The following is a 26,807-nucleotide window of genomic DNA, read 5'->3' on the forward strand; positions in this document are numbered from 1 at the left end:
ATATTATGTCCCTAATAACTAAGGTCTTGAGAATCTGAGTTACTCAGCTCCAGCGGCTGTCATAAAAGGCCACAGACAGTGGCTTTTAAAAGCAGATATTTATTTTTCACAGTTCTGAGAAGTCCAGGAAGACGGTGCTGGATGATGTGGTTCCTGGTGGGGGCTCTCTCCTGGTTTGCAGGCGGCCACCTTCTGGCTGTGTCCTCTCGTGGGGAAAGAGGTTCTGACCTGTCTCTCTCTTCTGATAAGGATGCTATCCCATCACAGGGGCCCCACCCTCATGGCCTCGTCTACACCTAACTAATTCCTGTGAATCAAGAGGTAAGGGGAGCAGGTGGATGAGGGAGCTGGAGGGAAGAGGAGACCGCTTGAGACCACCCCACACTCAGACTCCAACCCCAAGGGTTCCTGATGTCACTCCTTGTAAGACATCCTCCAAGCTCCTCCAGCTGGTCCGGCAAAGATGGCCTGGCCCCGGCCAGCCGGCTGTCCCAAAGCCCCCTCCCCAATCCGGGGCTGTCAAAGTGTACGGTCCCCAGACCTGGTGGGCTCTGCCCTCCTCAGGGTTTGTGGGGGGCTTGGAGCTTAAGAGCAGGGGAGGAGCCCAGCACCAGCCAGGGTGCCTGCCCCAGCCCCCCCTGCCAGCCCTCCCCCCTGCCACCCTGCCTCCTCCAGGCTGGTGGCCATCAGAGGTCAGCTCCTGGAACAGTCCTGTTCAGTCTTTCTCCAGGGTCTTTTTCTAGGAGAGATGAACCCAGCAAGTGGCAGTCTCCCTGGAGGGAGCGATGCGGCAGCTCCCTGGGGACAGACTGGGAGACAAGAGTGACCGCTCATCAACCACAAAAACGCCTTCTCTGTGATTTCTGGGCAACGCTCAGCCGTAGGTGTGAGCCTGGGCCTCGCTTTTCTGGCAAGTAACGGATTCAACTTTCCTGAGAGGCACAGGGGCCTGGTTTCAGAGCCACGTGGGGATCCTGCCCCTGGAGGGTGACGCTGGGGCCCATCACCCTACGTGGGAAGCAGGTGGGCCTCTGCCATCAGCCCTGACACCTGCTCCGGAGCCAGACCCTCAGCCCCCGTGAAGGTCAGCATGTCAGGGCTTCCAGCTACCCCGGAAGAGGCCTCGGAGGCCCTGGGCACCTCCCATGCCCGCCCCATGGGGAGGGGGGGCTGCATGCAGGCTCAGCTCATACTCAGGCATCCTCCCGGGACACCGGCTACCCCCCTAACCCCCACTCCAGAAATACATTTGTTAAAATAAACTGAACAAGGCCAGAGGTTGGCTCTGAACAAATCCACGCCTAGTGGGTTCAAAGATATTCAGACGGATGGAAGTAGGAGATGGGGGGCGGGGGCTCTGCGCAGGCGCACCACAGATCCTCAGGAAGAATAGGAGGCCCCGGGGCTGGCCGCACAGGGCGAGGTGGGGGATCCCTCTGCAGCCCTGGGCCCTCCAGCTGGGTCTCTGAGAGGCAGCTTTGGGGGACACTGAGGGTTAATTTGGGGATCCCCTGGGCACTCCGTCCGCGCTTTCTTTCAGCTTGTGCTTGCAAAACAGGCTGTAGAGGACCCGCAGCGTGCTCTTGGCGTCCTTGTTCACAATGTCTGCGGGCAGGGGGAGAGCCGGGCAGCCGTCAGGCCCAGACGGGGGTGACCAACCATCTGGGTTCACCCAGGACTGATGGGTTGCCTGGGACAAGGGACCTCAGGGCTGAAGCCGGACAATCCCTGGCAAACTGGACAGCTGGTCAAGCCAGACCTGAGTCCCAGGGCCCTTCAGTTGGCCCTGCCGGCAGCCCCCACCCCCCATCCAGTCCTTCCTGTACCGGCCTGTGGAGCCCCCAAAGCTGCACCTCCTCCAGGTCTGAGCGCTCTGGACAGCGCCCCCCGCCGGACTTTGGTTCCCATGCCCTCTCCCCAGGATCGTCCCCCACGCTGCAGGCCTGGTGCCCCCTCATAGAAGAGCTCAGCAAACGCTCATTGCCCAGCCGTGCCAGGCAAGAGGCTGCACCAACCCAGCTGTCCGCCTGCCCTGTGCCCCACTCTGTGTATCTCACCCGGGGCCAGCTGCCCACGTGGGCCCCACACTCACCTTCGGGGCTGACAGGGTATTTGAGGAGGCCTTCGTCCTTCAGCAGCTCCAGGGCCAGGGTGACATTGTGCAGCTGTGACAACAAGACCCCCATCAGGTGTCAACAGTTGGAGGCAGCCCCACCCAGCAGCTGTCATGCATCAGGGAGGCCACCTCTTGTGGGAAAGGCGGTCTCCCAGGAAGGCACCCAGCAGAGATCAGGGAGGGCTTCCTGGCGGAGGTGACATCGGGGATGAGTCCTGCCAGGTGAGGGGACTTTGCCAGGGAAAGGAGCATGGGTTCATCCCGACTTTCCCATGCAGCCCCCAAACCCGTGTGCAGCACAGACTCCCTCAGAAGCAGCTGAGTTCCCCCGGGGAAAACATAGAGGAGGAAACGGAGGGTCAGAGTGGCCATGGGGGTGATCTGAACTCACAAGACAGAAAGTGCTAGAACCAGAGTTCCCGTCGTGGCGCAGTGGTTAACGAATCCGACTAGGAACCATGAGGTTGTGGGTTCGGTCCCTGCCCTTGCTCAGTGGGTTAACGATCCGGCGTTGCCGTGAGCTGTGGTGTAGGTTGCAGACGCGGCTCGGATCCCGCGTTGCTGTGGCTCTGGCGTAGGCCGGTGGCTACAGCTCCGATTCAACCCCTAGCCTGGGAACCTCCATATGCCGCGGGAGCGGCCCAAGAAATAGCAACAACAACAACAACAACAAAAAGACAAAAGACAAAAAAAAAAAAAAAAAAAAAAAAGAAAGTGCTAGAACCAGCTCTGCGCCACTCTGAAGCCTGCAAAGCCGGCTGGGGGCTGGAGGAGCCGCCCTGCCTGGTGCCTGCCCTTCCTGCCACCCCTCTGCCCAGGCTGGTGTGAGACACTGCTTCCCGCACTACCAAGAGTTCCCGGGCCGGAGTCAGGCCCACGTGGGTTCAGATCCGGAATCGGGCTCTGCGTAACCTCGAACAAGTCCCGTAGCACCTCTGGGCCTCCACTTGCAAAGCGGAGGGACCCTGGTGGGGGGGCCTCAGGGAGCCCATCAGCCCCCGGCTCAGGGCAGACCCTCTGTTGGTGAAGTCCTGCCTTTTCACGGCGAGTTTCCCTGGAAAGACCCTGCCCTTCTCCCTGGGGCAGCAGCCGAGTGTGGGAGAAACAGGGTGTGGGAGGGACAGTCGAAAGCTGGCTGAGTCCCCAAGTCCCTGTGACCTTAAGCAGGTCCTTCCTTCAATGGTCTCAGGCACCCACGGGTCCTCCATGCCAGCTGGACGTCCCAGACTTGGAGGACAGCTGTGCCGGTCCACTCCCTCCCCATCCGTGGGCCATCCCAGCCCCAAAGCCCGCTTCGAACAGGATGGACCGTTCCCATGGCAACCTGGCCAGGGGCCTAGAGGCTCGATGGGCACAGCATCAGATGGGCAAGGCCCATCCGAGGAAGCCAGCCCTGTCTAGGCTGCCTCTGGTCAGGGCAGCTCTGGGCTGGAGGTCGGCACACCAGCCCCCAACAGGTCCCAAGTCACAGGTCAAACAAGGCACACCTCCTGCCTGGACCTCTGTCCCCTCATCTGTACAAGGAGAAAAGCGCATCTTCCAGATGCCTCTCCACGCTGCTGTGAAGGTCAAAAGTGATGGTGGACACAGAACTGAAACCACAGGCAAGACTGAAAGTGGAATAACGAGCCTGAGCAGGAGCCTGGCCTGGACCAGGGCCTCCCTGCAAATGCCCGCTGACCAGGCTCCTACAAGGGCTGGGAGGGGAGAGGTGTGGGAGACCCGGGGGACCCCAGAAAGAACTCTCTCTCAGGGGAAAGGGGGTGGGTCCGCATCCTGCTCCAAGGACACAGGGCAAGGTCAGGGCAAGCAGCCTGGCCCATCCCCAGGGACTCCTGCTGCACCCGGGGCTCAGTCCTCCATGGCAGCTGGCTCACCGATGGCCATGCAGGGATCACAGGAGCCCAGAAGGCAGAGTGAGCAGGGGCCTCCAGTCCGCTGGAAGGACTGGAGCATCAGATGGACAGAGCAGCCGAACTGGGTCCAGGATGCAAGAGAGAGAGCGTGGCAGAGGCTAGGTCACCAGCCCAGCAGGGCTGTCCCCTCTGGAACCCATCAAGAGGAAGGAACCAAGGCTGTCACAGAGTGCCAACGCTCCCAAACAGGTGGGACACGGCTCTGGGGGTGTCCAGACTGGATGGAAGGAAACTGGAGCAACTGGGTCAGACCTCCACCGCACGTCGGGTCCCAAGTCTCCCCCCGGACTGGGACTTTCTGGAAAATGAGGGTTGCAACGGTTGCTATTGATCTCATTCTCATCACCAACACTATTCACAGGATTCATGGAAGGAAAAGTGAGACCAAGACGCAGAGGCGGGGCTCTCCCACCTGGCAGCCCTGCCTTTGACGGACTCTCTCTCTAAGCCGGCTTCTCCCAGAGCGGGGTCCAGGGCACAGAAGGGAGAAGTCTGTGGCCAAACGGCTTTGGGAAACATTGGCTTCAACAAAGTCACATGGAAATCCTCCGCTGCAGGACTTTTCAGAGCCTTGAATACGTCATTGGCGTATCATGAGCCTTCAAGAGTCTGCATGTTTTCCAAGTGATTTGACCACAGGACTCACTTGTCACAGGGCGCCTCATGGGACCAGTGTTTTGGAAACACTGTTTATCTACTTAGTTAAAAAATATTTATTGTGTCTCTACTCTGTGCTGGCCATGCAACCGGAGCCGAACCAGAACCACCGCCTGCCCTGGTGGAGTCTGCAGGTTGCTGCCATCGACCGTGGGACAGGGATCGCGCTGGCTTCGGTGGGTCACGCTCCTCACGATGCACGGTCTGACCAGGAGCAGCCGCCCCAGGCTGCGGACCGATCCCACCACACTGCACACAAAGCGTCACTTTTCTTCTGCACAGAGTTTGAGATGAAAGTAGAACGACCACGTTTCGAGGAGCTGAGAGAAGGTTACGACCCAGAAGGATGCATTCAGATCGTCCTGGGGAGAAGTAATTGCATGTGGGGAGAAGCCAGATTCCTGCCCCTGGTGTTTTCATTTCTGCCGAGCAAATGATCGCCTCTCTCCTCCGTGCCTGCTTCTCTTGGAAGGTCTGATAACGAGAAATTCAATTTCCAGAGGCTGCTTGGCCAGATAACAATTCCTCGGGTGCCCCAGCTTCCGAAAAGGCTGTCGTTCCCGCCTCTTCAGCTAATGACCTCGTCAGCACATTTATTACACGTTCCTGCAGCGGGGAGTTCCAACGATATGCCAGAAAAAAATGCATTCTTGGGGTCTGAGCTGCGAGGCTTGGCTTCTCCCCCCGTGTGGAAGGTGCCTCATCTTCAGAAGCTGGTTCTGAAATCGGTGGAGGCGGCAAGCCGGCTGAGCGCAGGGGCCGTAGGTGTCAGGACGTTCGTCCCGGGCTTATAACTGGGGTTTGGAGGTGGACAAAACACGGGGCACAGGACTTGATGCCCCAGGAAGCCCCAACAAAGAGGGGACCCAGTGCCACTCTGGGTCCCACTGCTGTTCAGGGTCCCACCGCTGTTCTGGGTCCTGGTCCTGAGCCCCTCACCCCAGGGGGCTCCTTGGCCTGCATGTGATCCTCTGGCCCCATCTTCTCACCCCACTGCTCACGCATCAGGGTCCTGCCTTCTGGATGGAGGGGCAGCACCACAGTCTCAGCCTCGATGTGACCCACCTAAGCCCTTGCACTGTCCCGGCAACTCCGAGCAAGCCTCCCTTGTGGCCTCCAGAGGGCTCGCCCCCGCCCCCCTCCAGGAAGGAGAAGGGAGGCAGCTTTGGCTTTGGAGACAAACCAGCCTGGATGCAAGTCTGACTGTGACCCCAACGGGCTGTGCACCCTTGACCAGCTCACTGTCCCTCTCTGAACTCAATTTCCTCAGAGAGAAACGGGGATGGGAACGGTTCCCAGTCAGAGGCCCCACTCCAGGAGGAGTGGGCAAGTCCATCCGCAGTGTCCTTGGAGAGCCCCCCGCTGGCCCCACGCTGCCTCCTCTCTGCATCGCCCACCGCCAGACTCTCCAGCCTCCGCACCAAGGCCGCGGGGCCCAGTCTGGCCAACAGGGTGAGGAGGGAGTGACGACACGCCAGGTCTGAGCCTGCGCCTTGTGTGCCTTTCTTGGCCCCTGTGTCCCCTATGTGGCTGTGAGAAAACCAGGCCGGGCTTGCTGCTGATCCCAGGAGCAGGATGGGAGGCGTATGGCAGAGCTGAACCACCGGAGGGGCCCAGCCCAACCCAGGTGAGTGATGGAGCCCAGCCAAGCCCAGAGCTTCCACAGCCTGCAGATCCGTGAGGACCAACCATTGCAGTCCTAAGTGAAGTTGTTGGGGTGGTTGTTACACAGCACTCTCATGGCGACAGCTGACTAATGCAGGGCCTGCCTTCTGTTTCTGCTACCACCAGAGCTATGAACAGTGCACTGCTCCAGCGGGCTCTTCCTCTTCCTTGGGAATTTGAGCCCCGCATCAGTCTTCAAGTCGAGAGCACCCCTGCCTCCTGGGAAGGTGGAAATGACACTCGCAGAGATCGCATCTTCCTGCCACAGGGAAGGACCCGGCTGAGGGTCGGAAGGCTGGTCCTGGTGTCAGACCGGCCACCGAGCAGCTGGGCAGCCCTGGGCACATCCCAAGGCCTCTGGGGCCTCCGTTTCTCCCTCCCCGCCCCCCTCACAGGGGTGGGGAGTGGCAGAGAAGTGGGGTGGAGGGCCAGCTGAGGCTAGACGCAGGTAAGAGAACGTGAGCAGAGCCGTGGCTCAGGGGCCTCTGGGATGCCCAGGAGCTCAGAGGGGACCGCCTGGCTCAGTGGGTTGGCGCAAAGCAGGAGGCAGGCTGAGTGGAGAGAATGGTGTGGGAAAGACCTGGAGATGCCAGAGGCCCAGACCGTGAGGACCGCAGGTGGGCAGGGAGGATGTGGCCAGGAGTCAGTGAGGCTGGCGGGGCTGGCCTGGAGTGGCAGGAAACCTAGGAGGTGAGGCTTGCAGCTGGAAGCAGGGCCAGGCAGGGCTGTGGATCTGTGGGGGGCCAGGCAGAGACCAAGCCCAGAATGGGGCCAGGGTCATGGGTGTGAGTCTTGCACCCTCCAGGCAGGCCATGAGATCTGAACCAGCCCCAGGACCATGGGCACATCAAAGGGGACAGAAATCTTTGAAATGCCCCCCAGGGCTGGCACCGGGCATGGGCACCAAGGCTGCCTGCCTGGTGTTCTCTCTGCAGAGAGACAAAGGGATGGCCTCCAGCCCTGGCTGCCTCTGAGCCAGAGGACCTCGGGGTGGACAGAGAGAAGCTGCCCACCTGGGGTCCTGGGCGGGTCCAAGGGACCAGGGACCACATGCCTCTGGGTACTTCTACTGCATGATGCTCCAAACTCTTTCTTATTATTTGTGTGGCCTGGAGGGCGGGCAGGGCAGGAACGGTGAGCCCATTTTAGAGACAAGAAGCCTGAGGTGCAGGCAGTGAGTTGGGCTGGAGCAGGCCCAGAGCCCCGGCCTCTCCTTCCACTGCCACGTCTGCCTGGAGACGGAACCAAGTGACCAGGTGAGTCCTGGCCCCGTGGGCCTCAGCAAGTCATGAGAATCCCTTCCGCTCACTGGCAGGTATCCTGCACTTCAGGGTCATTCCCGGCAGGGGAACAGACTGTGCAAAAGCCCAGAGGCAGGAGAGCACGACAACCTTGAGGAACTTCAGAGGCTCCCCGTGTGGGGCCTGGGGGCAGGGAGGGGTGAGGCCAGGGAGGAGAGGAGGGAAGCGGGCTCCCGCAGGGTCCCAGAGGCTGTGAGCGGTCCGACCTGACGCCTTGTGCCTTCCACCAGCATCATCGGTCTCTCCATCACCCTTCCCCAGCTCGGCGCAGGCCCTCCTGCCTAGATGAATGCTCCATGTGGGAACTCCTGACTCCCATGAGGCCGGAACACCCGAGCCTTTGCTGATGCTGCTCCCTCCCCTGGGGGCGTCCTCCCCAGTTAACTCTGCAAACCACGCCGCAGTCAACTTCACGCGCCGCCTCTCATGCGAGACCTCTCCTGACTCCTGCAGATCCTGCTAAGCATGCTCCCTTTCAGGTCCTTCATTGGCCCAACCACCATGAACCAACATACTTCATCAAGGCCCAGGAAGACCATCCATCACTGAGAGTACCGTGGGTGTAGGCTGAGGGGTCCTCAAAAGCAGAAGCTGTGTGGGACTTTATGGTCCTTGTGGACACAAGAAGGACCTCAGAAAATGAGGGATCAGGTGCATGGGGGAATGGGTGAGTGGGCAGGTAGATGGATGGATGAGCGTGTCGACAGATGGATACATGATGGATGGATGGAGGGATGGATGGATGGATGGATATACGGATGGATGGATGGATGCATGCATGCATGGATGAATGGATGGGTGGATGGATGGGCAGGCAGGTAGTTGGATGGATGGATGGATGGATGGATGGATGGGATGGGTGGATGGATGGATGGATGGATGGATGGGTGGATGGATGGGCGGGCAGGTAGATGGATGGATGGATGGGTGGATGGGTGGATGGGCGGGCAGGTAGGTGGATGGATGGGTGGATGGATGGATGGGTGGATGGATGGATGGATGGGTGGATGGGTGGATGGATGGATGGATGGATGGATGGATGGATGGGTGGATGGATGGGCGGGCAGGTAGATGGATGGATGGATGGATGGGTGGATGGTGGATGGATGGGCGGGCAGGTAGATGGATGGATGGGTGGATGGATGGATGGATGGGCAGGCAGGTAGTTGGATGGATGGATGGATGGATGGATGGGCGGGCAGGTGGATGGATGGATGGATGGATGAGCGGGCAGGTGGATGGATGGATGGATGGATGAGCGGGCAGGTGGATGGATGGATGGGTGGGTGGATGGGTGGATGGGCAGGTAGATGGATGAATAACCAGGCAGGTGAATGAGTGGATGAATTGGATGGATGGGTGAAAGCGCAACCCAGTGGACAGACCTGAGGGTCAAAGGTGAGACTGGTGGATGGATGGCAGACATACGGACAACCAACCAACCAACCAACCAAGTTTCCTCCATCCTCCACTTCACCTGGAGGTGAAGTACAGCGAATAAGTAGCGACTGGTCGTGCCAGTTCCCTGCATCTGTCTGTTCAGAGGCAGGCCGGCAAGGAAGCCTTTGGAAAACTTACCATTTCCGCAGGAGAGTTGGGAGTGAGGTAGAATTCCTTCAGGTGCAGGAAGAAGCCCTCCAGCTGTCCAATCAGCAGCAGCAGGATGACTCCATCTGCGAACTACAAGGGAGGGACCTGGAGGCGGAGAGCCAGGGGCATCCCACTCTGCCTTCTACAAGCTGTGTGGCCCTCGGAGAGTCACACAGCCTCTCTGAGCCCCTGGTTCGTTTCTGAGAAATGGGGGTGACCTCCCCAACCTTGCGGTGTTGTTGGAAGCAGCGGCAGATCTAAAGCCATCCTCGGCGGCCTAATAGCACCGAGCACGTGCTCAATAAAACGGGCTATTTGCACATTTTCCGTGAAAGAGCCTCAAATCGTTTTTTAAATCACGTGCTGTTCCACGAGCTACAGAAGCACAGGAGAAAACAGCATTCAGTGTAAAATAACTCCGTCAGGAAAAGGCGGAGAACAGCACGCCTGGGTCCTTTGCCGGCTGCCACGTTCATGCTTGTCTGTTCCGCCTGCGTGTTCAGAGATGACACTGTCAACCCAGCACCAGCACCGCCTATGCTAATATAACCCTATTCGATCTCTTCAAAGACACAGAACATCAGCTTGGGTATTGGAGGAATAACCACCGCTCAAAGTCTTCAATGGCACTGCCTCCTCTTAGATCTGTTCCATGTTATTAGTTTGGCCTGAAATCGTTCCTGCTGAGAGTCCCTGGTGACACCACCCAAATGTCAGGGACCGCAATATCCCCCTTTATCCCACCGACTCCAAATGCCACCCTTGCCTGTGCCGTAATTCTCCAAATGCCATCATTTTACCAAGGGAACGATAAAGAGGAAACAGGCAGAATGTAAACCCAAGGACTCATGCTGCTGATACCCACACAAAATACAGTAAAACCACAAACGCATCGTTCGTGGTGTGTCCACAGGGTGCCAGGTGATACCTGCAACCCCCAGAGGCTCATCGCCTCATTCGTTACTCACACTTCCGCAAGGCTGGTCTCTTCGTACCCATTTTAAAAGAAGAGGAGCCGAGGTTCAGAGAAGACCACACAGCCAAGGCAGAGGAGCTGGCCTCAGAGCCTGGGGGCCAGCAGGTGCCCATCTGGCTTCAGCGTCCGCTAACTCCACTCTGCCCTATCACCACACCACAGCACACAGAGACGTCTCATGTGGCCGCTGCGTGAGATGACGAGGAAGCTCAAACTCTGGCCTCAGCGGCCTGAGTTCAAATCCCAGGTCCACCACTTAATCACTGTGTGGCCTCAGACAAGTTAATTAACCTCTCTGGGCTTTCATGGCCTCATCTATAAAAGAGCACAGTATCAGTTCCCACCTAAGGAGGTTGTTGGGAGGATCTGGTGAGTGGCTGTTGGCAGAGCACTTTGCTCAGGGCCAAGTACAGAGTGAACTTTATCAGTTTCAGCTCCAGGCCCAGGGGCACAGTGACCCCATTCCTCACTGGCTAATGTCAGGCTGTGCCTGAAATGTTGGCTGCTCTGGCTAAGCTCACCGTAAGCCATTTAGTAACCAGATCTGACCTCGCCACCTGCCCCCGGCCATGCGGTGTGAGCAGAAGCCGGGTAACCTAACACCTCCACCGCCACGTCCAGTTAATGCACCCGGGGTCCAGAAGGCTCGATCCCCTGAAGGCCTTGGGCTGGCCAGCTTCTCAGCCTCTCTGCTCCCCACTGTGTTGAGGGAAACCACAGGCATAGCATCCTGGTGAAGGGCCACAGCCCACCGTGGGAGGCTGTTCTCGCGAGATTCTGTTCCTGCCCCAGGACCGTTCAGTGTAAGTCAGCTGCTGTGGGCTGAGCACCTCTGGGGGGGCTGCAGACACAGGGCTGCCTTGGCACCTACAACCCTGCCTGGCACACAGCACAGCCTAATAAACACGGAGCGAGCGCAATTAGGGAAACCTCTAGGGCTTTGCGTCTTGGGAGCAGATAGCCTGAGAGTCACTTTGCAAAAAGAGCTGAGAGATGGTTATCGCCCAATGAAAAGTAACAACAGCATAGACGAACCTCGAGGTCCCCACCCCCTGGGGCCCCCTCCCCCGTGCCCCTAATGGGCGATGCTGCCCACCGGCAGCACCCCCGATGGAGAGGAGACCCCAGGGCTCTGAGAGGGGACACACCCCAGGCCACACGGACTGGGCCGCTTTCCCCCCAGTCCTTCGCTGCCCCGGACCCCACAGCTGAGTCCCTACCTGGGTGTCCAGATTCTGCACAGACAGGCCCAGGCGGTCCAGGTTCTGGTTGACGAAGTTCATGATGGCCTACCCGGGGGGAAACGAGGGCACCCGGCCCCCAGCAGGGGTTTGCGACCTTCTCACGTGGGCTCACAGAAAACCCCCACATCGCCCACCCGTGGCGCCCACTCCGCGCGCAGCAGGTGCAGAGCGAGGGCCCGGCTTCTTCCGCTTTGCCCCGCCCCCACCCCCAATGCAAGGCAGGCGGGCAGTGGGTGGGCTGGTGGGAGTTGTGCTTGGAGCTTTGATCCCCTCTTACCTCTTTCACAGCATTCACTTTCTCCGGAGCCAGCTTAAATAATTCATCAAAGACATCCTCTGCAGACAGAGCCAATAAACCCCTCATTACGATGCTATTATCTTTGTGCCTAACGGGGACTTTTCTCCACCAAAGTTTTTCAGAATAACCAGCCTGGAGGGAGCTGCAGTTTTAGCTCTAGGTTCTTGAATTAAAGAGCAGACCTGGGTCTGTGTCACTGCTCCTCTGGCTGTGTGGCCCCAAAGGAATCGCCTCCCCTCTCTGTGCCTTGGCTTCCTCACCTGCAAAGTATGGCTGATACCTACGAGGTGGGATTGTTGCAAAAATCTAATTTGGGAGAAGATAACATACTTGTCATGGTGGCCGTGCACACAGTAGGACTGAAATAACGGTCAAACTTTCTGCCCCGGATGCCACCATCCCGTCCTCTGGGAACTTGCCCCACCTGCTCCCAATTCCATGTTCCACCCATAAGACCACTGGGGCTGCAGTAGGTGGCTGAGCAGGGACCTGCGCCGGGCTGACTCCTGGCCCATAGGTCTCCTCCCCAGTGTTTGAGGATGGGCAGAATCAGAGCATCAGCCTTCCCTGAGTGTCAGCACACCAAAGGCCAGCACCTCAGCAGCTGAGCCATGGCCATGGAAGCATCTTAGCAACCCAGGCCCCTGGTCCAGCCTCAGACTCAGGCCCTTTACCCACAAGCTGCATCCCTGCTCTTTGTCGTTGACACACCTCCCCCAGGGAAGACTGGTCCTCAGGTCCTGAACACCCAACTGGGTGGGAGAATTTAACCTTGGGATTCTGCCACTTGGCAGCTGTGTGACTCTGGGCAAGTCACTCCACCTCTCTGTGCCTCAACTGTGTCATTAGTGAAGGGGGAAAATTGACACCAGGTAGCATCAAGAATGTTAAAATTCTCTATTTACTGGTAAACACGGTGGAAACACCGCAGTCCATCTCAGACGTCTTGGTCTGTGGCCAATGAAATTATGTCCCTGAAAGAGCCAGGAACTGAGAGGCAGATGTGCACTCCGATGACTCAGGCCAGGACGGGATGGACATGCTAGAAATGGTTTTAAGGGGGTCCTGTTCTGAGTCCCTGCCCGTTATTGTGTGACCCAGCCTCAAGGGGCGCCCTAACAAACACCGCTCCTGGGCGACCCCCGGGTCCTCGGGCTGCTTCTCCCAGACATCCGACCGGCCTCCCTTGCACCGCCCCTCTCCTTCCTTACCCCACTCAGCCCTTCTCAGCCCCTGTTCTCAGAAGCCCCTTCCCAGTCCTTATTTCCACCTGCAGGTGAGATGTCTTTGTAGACCCCCTGCCCACACAGCCCTGCGTCCTAAGCGGCAGAAAAATAATGCTAGGATGGATGGATGGACAGATGATAAATGGATGGGTTGTTGGATGGATGGATGGACAGATGGATAAATAGATGGATGAATGGATGGGTTGGTGTATGGATGGATGCATCTGATGGATGGATGGGGAAGCGGATAGACAATGAATGGATGGGTTGTTGGATGGATGAATAGATGGATGGATGAAGGGATAAATGGATGATGAAAGGATGGATTTTGGATGGATTGGTATAAGGACGGGTGGGTGGATGGATGGATGGGTGGATGGGTGGATGGATGGATGGATGGATGGTTAGGTGGATGGATGGATGATGGATGGGTTGGTGTAAGCACGAGCAGATGGATGAATTACCAGCTGGCCAGGTAGACTGAAAAAGGAATGAATAAATGAAAGAACGAATGGCTGGCTCAGACAGTCTCCTGGTGAAGAGCTCTATCACAAAAGTAGCAGCCAATTCAGTGATCCATCACTCTTAAGCACATACTCTGTGCTAAGCACATTCACGAAGTATCTTTTACCCTACCACCAGCCTAAGAGGTGGGTGCCATTATTAAGCCCATTTTACAGATGGGGAAACGGAGACACAGACATGGCTAGCAAGTGGGGGGATTCATGTTTGAACCCAGGTTGCCTTACTCCAGAGCCCACACTCTGAACAACTCCATAGTTGCCTCCGATGGAAATTATTAATCTCTCTACCCTATGAGCCGTGTCATGAGAAGGAACAGCCAGATCGCTGGACAGACAGAGAGACAGAAGGAGGGACAAAGTGACCAGAGGCTTGAGATACACAGAGCAAGACAAGGAACTGTGAGCACCCCCAGCAATCCACCCTTTATCATTACACGTCCGTCTCAACACGTATCCAATAGAAAAAGTTTTCCCTCCATTATTAAAATACTCACTCGAAGCTTGGTCCGTGTCTGTGCTAAAGGGAAAATTAGAGGGGGAAAAGCAAACACGTGGTTAAAAACAAATCTTCGGGAGTTCCCACTGTGGCTCATGGGTTAAGAACCTGACTAATATCCATGAAGATGTGGGTTTGATGCCTGGCCTCGCTCAGTGGGTTAAGGATCTGGCATTGCCAGCTGCTAGCTGGCTTGCTGTGGCTGGGGAGCTGCAGCTACAGCTCCAACTCCACCCCCAGCCTGGGAACTTCCATAGGCTGCGGGTGAGACCCTAAAAAGAAATCAATCAATCAATCAATCTTCAGACCTATCGTCGCTTCATGGGACAAGGCTCGGCAGTGGCAAGGCTGGCAAAGAACCCAGAGGGCAGCTCTGTAAGCAGGCAGGGCCCTGGTGGAACGCAAAGGGCCGGAGAGGGCCCTACTCTCTCCTTGAGGCTCCCATGACCAGAAACATCTGCCTCGTGTCCTTTGTGTGGTTGCTGTTTTCGTTGGGGGGGCATGTTACACACAATTAAAATGCACAAGTCCTAATTTCAAAAATTGTCCATGTTGACACATGCACACGCCTGTGCAGTCGCCACACCCAGCAAGGCACAGAACTTCCCAGCACGCCCAGGGGCGCACCCATCCCTGACACCCCCATTTGTCTGGCCGTCCATTAGTTGTCTCTTTCACTCTATGAAGCAAAATCAGACAGTATGTACTCTCTTTTTTTTGGCTTTTTAGGGCGCACCTGCGGCATACGGAAGTTCCAAGACTAGGGGTCAAAATGGAGCTACATCTGCCACCTACACCACAGCCACAGCAACGTGGGATCCGAGCTGCCTCTGCCTCCTACACCACAGCTCGTGGCAACACCAGATCCTTAACATACTGTGCGAGGCCAGGGATCGAACCCGCATCCTCACTGGGTTCAGTACCGCTGAGCCACAAAGGGAGCTCCCAGATACTACATACTCTTTAATGTCTGGCTTCTTTCACGCTCTTTTTATCATTTTTGAAAGGATTTCCTTTGGCTTTGTTGTTCAGTTTTCCGCCCCAGCCCTACCCCACCCCCTAGAAGCAAGGTTCCAGGCCCCAAGGAGGCCCAGCTCTCCCTGGAGAGCCAGGCAGCCCCTCCGACCCTGGCGCTCGCAGGGAGATGGGCCGCGTGGGGGGAGACGGTGCGTGAGACAGAGTCCCCGAGTCCAGCATAAAGGCAGCCACCAGGAGGGGCAGGTGTCCCCGTGTTGCCCATGACACAAGCCAAGAGCCGGAGGTGGGTTTCCAAGCTTCTAGGGGCCTGAGAGGGTGATTTAAGGCTGTGAAGGGGGCAGGGATGGGGTGGACGTGAACGTGCCCCGCACGGTGCCTCTCAAGCTCCCCAAACTCATTCTCAGCACTCGAAGTTCAGCTCAGCGGGGCCGGTGCAGAGTCGCTCAGCGGCTGGGTGGCTGGGAGGTCACTTAAGCTTCACCGAGTGGGAAGGGAACAAGGCTTCTTCCCGGCGTGTCCCTGAGAAGGGGAAACGGGCCAGCGAGTGCACAGGACCCGCTGGCAGGAGAAACCAGCAGGGGTCTGCTTCCTCCTGCCCTTGGCCACGCTGGGCTCACCTGGTGGGGCCTCAGCCATTGCGTGTCATCAACCTGCGGTGGGTTGAGCCCTTCCCACCATCCCATTCCCAGTGGATGCCGCAGGGTCCTCAGGGCTGGGGGGATACAGGAGGGGGAACAGGCATCCTATGCTCATCTCTAACCGGCACAACAGCCCCAACAGAGAGTAAAGAAGCTCAGAGAGGGGCAGTGACTTCCCCAAGGGCACACAGCTCACACACGGCAGATCCCGGATTCCAGCCCAGGAAGGGCTGGCTGCCCAGCCTGCAAGCGGAGGTGAACCGAACTGGCCTTGGTGAGGATAAAAAGAGTCAAAGGAGCTAAATCAGCCCCGTACCCTGTGCACAGTAGGTCTTCAGTCATGTTAGACAAGAAAGGGGAATCCTCAACATTCCTGCAAGGAGCTCCCTCTCAGACCAACCCAGAAAGACCTTTGGAGGAGACAGGGGTGGGCCGCCCAGTGGGGAAGCGAGGCAGCAGCCAGTGGCGGGATCGGGGGACCTCCTGCCTGGCAGGCAGAGCCGGGGCCCCTCTGTGGCCCTTGCAACTTTGCAAGGACGAGAAACAGTCTGCCGGTACCAAGAGGCTACCATTCATGGGGCAGAGCCTGCATCCCAAACCCAGGGCTTGCCGCAGGGCCAGGCCTCCACTTGGGGAACAGGGGGAGGAGGGGTTAGGGGAGGGGGGCCCAGAAGTGTGAGCCCACAGGTGGCAAGAGGCCAACTGAAGTCACCAAAGGGGAGTCCAGGAGTGGAAAATGGCCACGTCTGCCTGGAGAAGGATAGAGCTGGGTGTTGGGATCTGGCAGGTCCCTGGCTCATGTATGGCTTCCTTCACCCCCGAGGTGGTACCAAGTTTTGGCCTCAGGCTAGGCGGGCCCCACTCCACTGAGGCCCTCCTAAAGACCCACCCAGCCTAGTGGGAGCCCCTGCTTCTCCCTGGACCCCAGGGCTCTGCAGTTTTCATGTTGCAAAGCAGCCGGGTGTGGGCGGCACTGCTGCCAGGACTGCCCCGGGGGCCTTTCCCTCTGGGAGGCAGGGTGGGGAGCACATTGACGGAGCCACTTCCGGGGTCCTGCTTGCCCAGACGGTCCGGAGCTCAGGCCAACAGCTGGCGAAGCTGGGCACTCAAGGATACAGCCTCACCTGTACACAGTAGGTGCTTGCTAAGCACGGGCGGTATGAGTGAGCACCTCTGCCCCTGCCTCCCGACACTGGGAGGCTGCGGGGTTCTGCGGTCGGGGTGTAGGGTTCAGGCCCGTGCGGCCTCTCGCTGCCGTGGATCAGGTGAGGACGCCCAGTAGCAACTGCGCACCGGATGTTAGGGAACCAGCGTGGTGTCAGGGTCTGGAGACCCCAGTTCTGGGTCTCTCCTGGCCCCCAGTGCCTGTGATATGACCTCAGGACTGCGGACCAGGGCCCCTTCTGACCCCGTCTCTACCTGCTTTGCTGGGCTGTGCAGAAGGCGAAACGAGCTGGCAGAGGCGGGCAAGCTGTGTGAGGGCCAGCGAGCTGGAGGGTCCCTTTGGGCCACGTGTGCTTAGAGGGGCTGGCAGAGTGTGGAGGCCCCTTGCAAGAAGGTCAGGCAGATCTGTCCCTGGCCCCAGGCCGTACCCCAGTCCCCAGGTGGCCTGGCCTCTGCCACTGCCCTGGCCCTTCTCTCACCTGCACTCAGTGAGCTGTTCCACTGACTTCTCCGACTTCAGGCCACTCTTGGTGCTCTAGGGAACAAGGAGAGGGAAGAATGGAATAATACTAGAAAATTCTAGGACCCATGCCTGCCAGTAGAGAAGACACGAGTGGCCAAGACAGTCTCAAGGGACCCAGTTTGCTCTGTCTCAGCCCCTCCTCAAGGCGGCCTCCGGGCAGTCCTTTTCACAGTGGCCAGTGTAACCGTCCTGCCCCTGGGCCACGAGCCCCACAAGGGTGGGGACCATGTCTGCCTCGTTCCCCAGGTATCCCCACTGTCCACCCAGTGCCTGGCTCAAAGGGCATCAGTAGACACGCGCTGTCTGAATAATAAGGAATGAGTGAGTGGGTCATTGAAAAAATGAATGAGTACATGAATGAACGAATGAATGAGTGCGTGAATGAGTGAGTGGGTGGATGAATGAATGAATGAGCGGATGGACGAATGAATGAGAGGGTGGAGGAATGAATGAGTGGGTGGAGGAATGAATGAGTGGATGGAGGAATGAATGAGTGAGCAGGTGAATGAATGAGTGGGTGGATGGATGAATGAGTGAGCAGGTGAATGAATGAGTGAGCAGGTGAATGAATGAGTGAGCGGGTGAATGAATGAGTGAGCGGGTGAATGAATGAGTGAGTGAGCGGGTGAATGAATGAGTGAGTGAGCACGTGAATGAATGAGTGAGCGGGTGAATGAATGAATGCGTGACTACATGGAGGGATGAAGTCACCTCCGCTTTGCCTACTTGTAAGCGAAGCCTAGACCCTGCTTAGCAGAAAATTCATATCAATGGTTTTGAAAAGTGAGAATGAATTGTCCTGAATTGGCTGCACTTGGTGCGTTCTGTCCAGCAGGTCAAAGGGAAGACAGGCTGCTCCCGGGTACCCAGGGGCTGGGGGAGGGGAGACCGGGGATCGGGTGCAGGTGGGCTCTGTTTGTGGTGCTCGGGGTCTGAGAGAGGACACGGGGACTCCTGTGTCATTAGCTCCTGCTGGAGTCCCACACGTGCTGCAGGGAGAGAACCTCGTGGGCAGAGAAAGCCCCAGAAGGCCCCTGGAACCACTGTCACAGCCCTGAGTCCGGGGCTTAGACCATCACAGTCACAAGGGCAGTGGCCCAGGGGTATGAAGGGTTCAGAAAGGCGTGAACAGGTGGTCACTTATGGCCCAAGTGGCAGGGCGGCCGTCAGCCAGGACCTTCATAACACCCAGGCAGGTGCCATCTGCTGAGTAAGGGGGGCTGGCCGGCCCACAGACCTCCTCGTGGACGCTTGGCATCCCTCGCCCACATCTCCACCCCGGCCTCTCCCTGCCGTCCTGGTGGGATTCGACATTTCTCAGGGCTCCCTGGCACCCACTCCATCTCAGCCCGCCCCGTGCAGCACCCCGATCCAGGGCGCGGGGATGCAGCCCCGAGATGCTGGGCCTGCGGGCAGACGCCTCTGGTGCCCGGCTCCTACCTCCATGGTGATCACTTCCACCTGGACGTTGGCTGGCAGGGGCAGGCTGGGCTGGAAGCGCTTGGCCAGGGCCACGAGGAGATGCAGCGTGGCCAGAAGGTCCTTGTTGAAGATGCCTGGGAGGGGAGAGGGCACGAGGTCAGCCCCCTCTGCAGGCCAAGGAGCTCTGTGTCCAGCCTTCTGGAGAGCAGAGGTCTGGAGATCTACATTTAGAACCTAAAAATAGTCACACTTTGCCCGTTATCCCACTTCTGCAAACACAGCCCAAGGGCACAGTCCATGGCGTGGACAAGGCTTTTCACAGGCAGCGCTCTTTAAACAGCTACATGTCCTGCAGGCGGGCCCTGGCTGAACACGTTTTAGATTTAAGCTGAATGTGACTTAATTCCAGGCCAGGGCTACAAATACCAATAGCTGGATGAAACTTGAAACACACTGGCAAAGGCAGTGGCTGGGGTCCAATAAAAACTGGGTTTGAAAATGCTTGCATCCTCGTCACCCAATCTTTGGCGTGTGTGTGTCTTTTTTTTTTTTTTTTTTTTGGTCTTTTTAGGGCTGTACCCATGGCATAGGGAAGTTCCCAGGCTAGGGGTCAAATCGGAGCTGGGGCTGCAGGTCCCTGTCTACACCACAGCCACGGCAACACCTGATTGGAGCCGCCACTGCGACCTACACCACAGCTGCAGCAACGCTAGATCCTTAACCCACTGAGCGAGGCCAGGGATCAAACCCACATCCTCATGGTTACTGTCGGGTTCGCTACCGCAGACCCCAGTGGGAACTCATTGTCACCCAGACTTGGAGAAGCTACTCAACTCTTTTCAGCCTCAATTTTCCCATCTGGAAAATGGGGAGGAGGTAGAGGTTGGAATGGCAGGAAATTTATAGTAAATGGTTAGCGGGGTGGCGCTTTGCACCCTCCCACTTCTTAGAGCAGGCGGTGCAGGTACAACTTAGGTCCACTGATGAAGTGGGACGGTCAGGGCCCACCTGACAAGGTAGATGGTGTGCAGGTGGTCCTTGGCACTTGGTTAGCAATGGCTGCGCTTGTCACCTTGAGCTGGGCTTTGAGGGGTCGTTCCCGCCCCCCCGGCGGGGGTGGGGGACAGAAGCATGCAGGGCTGCTTCTTCTCAGGGTGACTGTCTATGCCTGTGGCCGTGCTTCGGCCCCCTCTCTGCCCCCGCCCTCCCGACTCCAACCCCGGGAGCCGAGGCCCACGCACTTTCCACGCTCCACTTGGCCTGCGACTCCTCCACCTGCAGGCTCTTGTTGGCGGCCTCCAGCACCACCGTGAGCTTGCGCCGCTGGCTGGCCGAGGTCAAGGCAATCTCCTCCACGTTCAGCTTGAGTCCCGCCAGCTTCTCTGGGGGCAGGAGCAGGAGTCAGAGGGAGGGAGAGGAGGGGCAAGGCTGGGGAGGGAGAGGGGACAGCTGGGGCCCCTATGGCAAGACCCACAGCCCTGCCCCTCCACGCAGGGGCCCGCGGACTGCAGGACTGGGCAAACGCCAGGGCTCTTTTTTTCTTTCTTTCTTTTATTGGCCGCCCCTCGGTGTAGGGAGTTCCCGGGCGAGGGATCAGATCCAAGCCGCAGTCGCAACCTAGCTATGGCAGCGCCGGATCCTTTAACCCACTGTGCTGGGCCGCCCTCTGATGGGCCACTGCGCACCTCCACCTCGACCACCCTGGGCCCACCCCCAGCGACATGCTCACTCCTGCGGGGCAGTGTGGCCTAGCGATTAAAGCCACGACCCCCAGCTCCCCCGCTTTCTTCATGGCGAGACCTTGGACAAATCACCAGGCTTTCTCAGGACTCAGTTTCCTCATCTGTCAAATGGGGGTAGCGACCGGATGGTGCTGTTCTGAGATGCACCACGCCTGCTCCGTGGCAAGTGCTAGAAGGCCATGCCGGTTGGCACTGCCCTAAAGCCCATAGGCAGAGCCCCAGGCACCAGGCCCCCAGGAGTCGCCCCCCACCCACTCCCGCCCTCCCGGACTCCGGCTCTGGAAGCACTTACGGAACAGGTGGTGCAGAATGAGCCCGTCGAACATGTCTTCCTCCAGGCTACGGACCACGATGTGCTCAGGAAGGAGCTCGGTGTTGATCCACTCCATCAGTGCCTGCCGGGCCCAAGAGACACCTGACCCTGGGCCACGTCTCACCCGGCCCCTCCCTGGGCTAGCTCAGCCTTCCTCCTGCCGGTCAACGCCTACCATCCTTCAAGGCCAGGTCAAACATCACCTCCTCTGGGAAGCCCGCCCTGATCTCCCAGCCTGAGAGAGAGGTCTGCCCTCAGCTCCGGTGGATCTGGGCACTGCCGGCTGGGGTTTGTCCTGTGTAAGGTTTAAGTAAGACATGGCGCTGGTGTCCCACCCCTCCTGCAGACCCCAACAAGGCTGGAGGGCTGTCCCTGGAGGCCAGGCACCCCCTGCTCATCCTCAACATGCTACATGTGCAGAGAAGCAGCGCCCTGTCTCTTTTAAGGAAGCAGTCTGAGCTACATGGGACTTAGTGGCTAGAACCCCAGCTCCTCCGCCCCAGCTCCACACTGACTCTCAGCGCCGCCCAGCAGGCTTGAGCTCCAACAACCATCACCTGCTCCATCACCTACCTGGGTGGCTCCTTCCTGCCCTGTCTCTTCTCCACCCTCTCCCCGTCTCCTGCCAGTACCTCCCAACTCACTCTGTGTACCCAAATCCTTAATTCGGGATCAGCTTCTGCAGGAACCCAAACTAAGATGACATGTCAGCCCCTCGCCAGGGTTTCCTCTCTGTCCTGGTGCCTGACAGAGGGAATATGGATGGAGGCATCGAGGGAACGAGAGGGAGGAGGAAAGGGAAGGCAAATAAGCCACGCATCCTCGCTGGGGCACAGGGTCAAAGGGGGTGCAGGCCAGGAGGCCTCCCTGGAGGAGGCAACAGAAAGGCCCCGTAGAGATGAGAGAAGTAGGACAGAGGGAAACGGAGGCCCTAAGCCTATGCCCACCTGGCCAAGAAAAGTACTGTGACCCAGGCGACTGGCACATGTTCTGCCCCCTTGGCCAGCTGTCGGTTGCCTTGGGCGGCTGAGCCAGAGACAGAGCACAAGATATGGGGCCAAGAACCTGGGTCAAACCTCAGCTCTGTCACTGGCCAGACGTGTGTCCCCAACAGATCAGGTCACTCCTCCAAGCCTCACTATCTGTCCCCGGGACGTGGGGGAAAACAGATTCCCTCAACCAAGGCGAGCCTGGCTGGGATCGCGTCGGCGAAGGCACACAGGCAGCGCTCAATAAATGTTCCTCAACGGCTTTCGCAGGGGCCTGCGGGATGCCCCCCCCCCACGCCCCCCGCAAGCTGAGGTCGGGGAGGGAGGAGGCGGCCAGGCCAAAAAGACTCCGAGGTTCAGAGACGGCCCCACCTTTTGCAATTCTTCGAATCTGGGATCCTTCCGGGAGGTGGGGGGCAGGTACTTCCTCTTCTCTCCTGGAAGCAGAGGTGAGCGTGACGCGTGCGGGGGACCCCGCAGGTCACCCCCAGAGCTGCTCCTCCACCCTCTAGGGGAAACTTGTCCTCCTGCTTCACACACACACGCACACACACACACACACACACACACACACACACTGTGAGCACCAAACATTCAAAGGGGCTTGGGTTCCCAGACACCCCGGGTCCTCTGCACCTCCCCTCCGGAGCCGTGCTGTTCCTGCCTCCCCAGACACCCTTCTTCATTTCCCTTATGACCTGCAGCTCTTCCTGCATATTTATATTTGGGGAGTACCCTAAACTCAAAACCCACGTCTGGTCCATCTGGAGGGCGCCTCAAACAGGGCATCCTGCGTTTCACCCGCCAGCCCCACCATGCGCTTAAGAAGGAGCCACAGCTCAGACAAGCACAGGTTCCCAGGCTCCAGGGAGCCGAGGCCAGGTCCACCCGCATCCATCCGGCTCCCAGCTCTGGGCAGGACACTGAGGCCCCCTGGCTTGTCCTCTGAGCCCTCAGGCCCAGGTCAGCTTCTCCCACAAGTTTTTAACCCACGGAACCCACAGACGTCAGGGCCGAGGGGGGACCCCTGACATCATCTAGTCCCAAAGGACTTGGGGCCATGGGGGAAACTGAGTCACCACGTGGGGGTGGCCTTGCCCGAACCCGCAACGGTATCATCTCTGTGTTCACATGGCCTGGCTGGAGACTTCTAGACACTGAACACCTCCGAGGGTAGCGCTCGGAGGGCTGGGAGCACTCCCCCAGCCCATGGCTTCTGACCCGAGTGGGGGGCGGGCTCTTGACAAATGCTGGGGCGGGGGTGGCAGGGGGTGCACGACTGGCCGTGGCCCTTCCCTGGAGCCGATGCGTTGCCTCTCAGAATCATCCCATGTTCCGGCTCTGCCGCCAGAATTTTAAGGAGCTCTAAACCAGCTCTAAAACAAAAAAGAAATGTTTTTTCCAACCCCAAGCCCTGCCACCCCCATGGCCACTTTCCTTGTGATGCTTTCCAGCTTAAACCGTGTATAAACCGAGAACACCAGTTCATGAGGTCAGCCCTGCGGCTCTGGACCAAGGCACGCACAGCAACGAGTATCTTCATCCACGTCACTCTTAACCCAGAGACTGGGGGTACGAGCGATATGGGGGCAACTGTGGAAGTTTCCAGAAGCAGGGGATCAAGTTTCAAGCAGAAGGTACAGGCAGGGGCTGGCAGAACTGGGTGTCCGGCTGGCAACATGGAAGGCACGGCAGCGCCCGGCACGACCTGCCCGCTGCTACAGACTCCCCCTCCACCCGCCCGGCTCCGCACCTTGTGCCAGTGTTTCTGCCGCCGGTGGGTCCACCTTCCCCGGGGCCTGCAGCAGGTTGTAGAGGGACTCCGGCTCCATCCCTGCCTCGCCAGCCCTGGGGACATTGGGGACAGAGGAGGTCAGCATCAAGTCACCCCAAACTGCTCTGTGCATTGAGGCTTGGGGAGAGGGCGGGAGCTGGCTCTGAGTGGACATGTCACCACGCTGCCTAGGCGAGGGGACAGGGACCCTGGTGAGCAGAGGGTATGGAGACAATCCTTGCTGGACCCTGGTGAGCAGAGGTTATGGAGACAATCCTTGCTGGACCCCTGGGCAGAGAAAGCCAGCAGCTGAGGTCACAGCCTGAGCTAAAGCCTTGGCAGGCGGGTGGGCGCAGTGTGGCCAGCCCACGGCTCCCCTGCAGCACACAGGAAGGCCCACCCTTCCGAGCTTGTGGGGGCTCAGGGGGGCGATCTGGGTGCGCCATGCGGAGCTGGCGTGGGGGCCAGCTCTGGTGAACACACTGACAGGTGCTTCTACAGACCAGGGGCTCCTGCAGGGGCAGGGGTGGGGACAGCAGGCCTGGCCTCTCTGGGTCCCGAGCCCACCTGAGGGGGGAGCTGAGCACAGAGTGATACCGCAGCCTCTGGGTAGTGAACGAGATTTGGCCCTCAGGCTGGGCTCCCAGACAGAGACCTGGCCCTGCCCGGCCCCGGTTCTGAACAAGGTTCTCCACGATGGGGCCTGTCGCCTCGGCCTCTCCTGGTGGTTTGGGGGTCTCTTCACTTCCTGGGAAGGGCTGGCATTCACAGAGCCCACAGGCGCCCTTCCTCGTCCTCGCCCTGGGCAGGGTGCCAGGCTGGTCCCAGCCCAGGGCCAGGCAGATTCAGAACGTCGCCTTCCTGTTCCCCGGGACTCACTTCCTCTCCTGCTGGCGACAGCCCTGCCCCCACACTTTCTCTCCTGCCCCCAGGGCTTCCCCAGCGCCTCCATCCCATCAGACCTTTGGGGCATGGGCCTCACGCAGCAGCAGCTGGCTCTGGTCCACAGGGGCGGGGCCTGGCTAGAGCAGCAGGACCCAGGGCTGGGGTGAGACAGGCTTTGGAAGGGGCTGCAGCCACCCCTGTACCTGGCAGCCAGCCTGATGACACTGGGACTCCATCCTGCCCTGAATTGTGGGAGGGGAGAGGACCCAGCCCCGGGCAGACTCCATGCCCTGAATTCCCAAGCCTCCTTTGGACAGGGTTCCATTTAAGGGAGAAGAAAGACCTCTGCCCGGGAGTCAGGAAACTGGGTTCCAGGCTGGCTTCTCCTCGTCTGGCTGTATGACTTTGGGCAAACACTCTTCCCTCTCTGGTCCTGATGCTTCTTTAGAAAGAGGGGCTGAATTCATCGCTCTCCAATGGCAGCCGAGTGGATGCAGACCTGGGAGCTGCCTCTGGCCATCAGCAGCCTGGGGCAGTCCCTGCCCTGAGCTGGGCCTCAGTTTTTTCATCTGAAGACTGGGCAGCCTTTCTACCCAACACATCAGATGAAGCTCAGAGGGGATGATGGGGCTTAAGGGAAACGTCTCCCGGCCACATGAGAGGCGGGACAGTGCCCTTTGGCCTGCCTGGGCCTCAGGGGCGGGAGGGCCACCGCCTCTAAGCAAGGGAGGCAGAGGAATGGGGCGCAGGGTCTGCTCTGCCCGGAGCCCTCCCTGCGCGGCCTCAGCCAAGACTGTGCTCTCTGGCCTCCTTTTCTCTGGCCTCCTTTCCCCGAGGCCCCTCGGAGCCCCCTCTCTGGGAGCCCAGGGCACCAAGCATGACAACCGGCCTGGCACAAAGCCCCAGAGCCGAGGACTCACCTGGCTGCTTCGCCCACACCAGGAAATGAAGGCCACGGATCTCGAATGGTGGTCCGAGGTTCCAAACCAAAGCAGGTTCCGGGTTCCCAGGTCGCCGGGGGCCCCAGGGGCCGGCGAGAGGCGGGGGTGAGCGGCTCACTTCCTCTGGGGCCTGTGGCTGCTGCAGGCCCGCTGGGCCACGTCTGCAGGGAGCTTCCTCCTGGCGGGGCTGCTGGGCCAGAGGCTCTGAAACTGATGCCACCGCAGCCCCACCGGAAAAAAGCTCAGTCCCGGGGCGCCAACAGCTCAGCCGCACCTCCGGGCTCCCCAGACGCCTTGCAGGCAACTCAACGTTCATAGTTCTTCTTTCTCGGAGTTCCCATTATGGCTTAGCACAAAAGGACCCAGCTAGTGTCCTTGAGGATGTGGGTTCAATCCCTGGCCTCACTCAGTGGGTTAAGGATCCGACGTGGCTGTGAGCTGTGGTGTAGGTCACAGATGTGGCTCTGATCCCAGGTTGCTGTGGCTGTGGCGTAGGCCAGCAGCTGTGGCTCTGATTTAACCCCTAGCCTGGGAACCTCCATATGCTGCAGGTGCGTCCCTAAAAAGCAAAACAAAGCAAATTTCTTCTTTTTCTCCCCCCTCCCCTCCTGAATCACAAACCAAGCCAGTCCCTGAGGCCAGAGCTGGGGAGCCCCCCGTTCCATCATCAGCAGACTCAGCTCTGCCTCCACGTTGTCTCTCTAGCTCCTTGCACCCCTGCCTCAGCCCAGCCTGGCCAGGCCCCGCTTCCTCTCGCCTGGACCACAAGGGAGCCTCCTGGCTGGACCCGCTCTGCCTGCTTCTCTCATGCCCCACCTCCTGCCCTGAGCTCTTCTCCACAAATACCCAGAGGACGCACTTCACATCTCAGCACACCAAAATGCACCCTCGGTACCCAACAGCTCTGCAAGTGTAATCCAGCCTGCAGAGCCTGCCCCCAGGTCCCGGGGGACCTGCCAGCTACCTCTCCATCCTCCTCTCCTGACCTCGCCCACCCTCACGCCCTCCCAGCACCTGACAACCCTTTTATTCCCTGCCTCAGAGTCTTCATACTTACTGTGCCCTTGGTCTAGAGGCCGGTGCCCCACCTTTTAAAATAGCTGTGTCTTCATTCTTATCATCAGCTTAAGAGCCTCCTCCTCCAGGAAGTCTTCCCTAACTGCCTCACCGAAAGACTCAGTCCCTTCCCCCAGCCCCTTAAGATTTCCTTTGACCCCCGTGCCTAGAGCAATGCCTGGCGCAAAGTGGGCCCTGTGGACAAAATTTGGGTTTTCTTTTTCTGCTTCCATGGCATATGGGGGTTCCCAGGCTAGGGGTTAAATTGGAGCTGCAGCTGTGGGCCTACACCACAGTCACAGCAACTCAGGATCTGAGCCATGTCTGCGACCTACACTGCAGCTCACAGCAACACCAGATCCTTAACCCAATG

General features: G+C 58.8%; 1 protein-coding gene across 8 annotated transcripts; it reads right to left on the bottom strand.

Annotated features, from left to right (window-relative positions):
- Positions 1,280–26,445, bottom strand: PARVG (parvin gamma). Of its 8 annotated transcripts, XM_021091071.1 has the most exons (14): positions 26,436–26,445; positions 25,358–25,588; positions 23,532–23,626; positions 22,151–22,215; positions 20,769–20,871; positions 19,976–20,116; positions 18,753–18,868; positions 17,269–17,324; positions 14,008–14,030; positions 11,743–11,801; positions 11,442–11,510; positions 9,234–9,335; positions 2,093–2,165; positions 1,280–1,605 (listed from the first exon to the last, which is right to left on the bottom strand). In XM_021091071.1, the coding sequence occupies exons 3-14, from the start codon at positions 23,608–23,610 to the stop codon at positions 1,496–1,498; spliced, it is 996 nt and encodes a 331-aa protein (XP_020946730.1). In that variant the 5' UTR covers positions 23,611–23,626; positions 25,358–25,588; positions 26,436–26,445; the 3' UTR covers positions 1,280–1,495.

This window comes from Sus scrofa, chromosome 5 (assembly GCF_000003025.6).
Source record: "Sus scrofa isolate TJ Tabasco breed Duroc chromosome 5, Sscrofa11.1, whole genome shotgun sequence".
In the NCBI taxonomy this organism is placed as follows: domain Eukaryota; kingdom Metazoa; phylum Chordata; class Mammalia; order Artiodactyla; family Suidae; genus Sus; species Sus scrofa.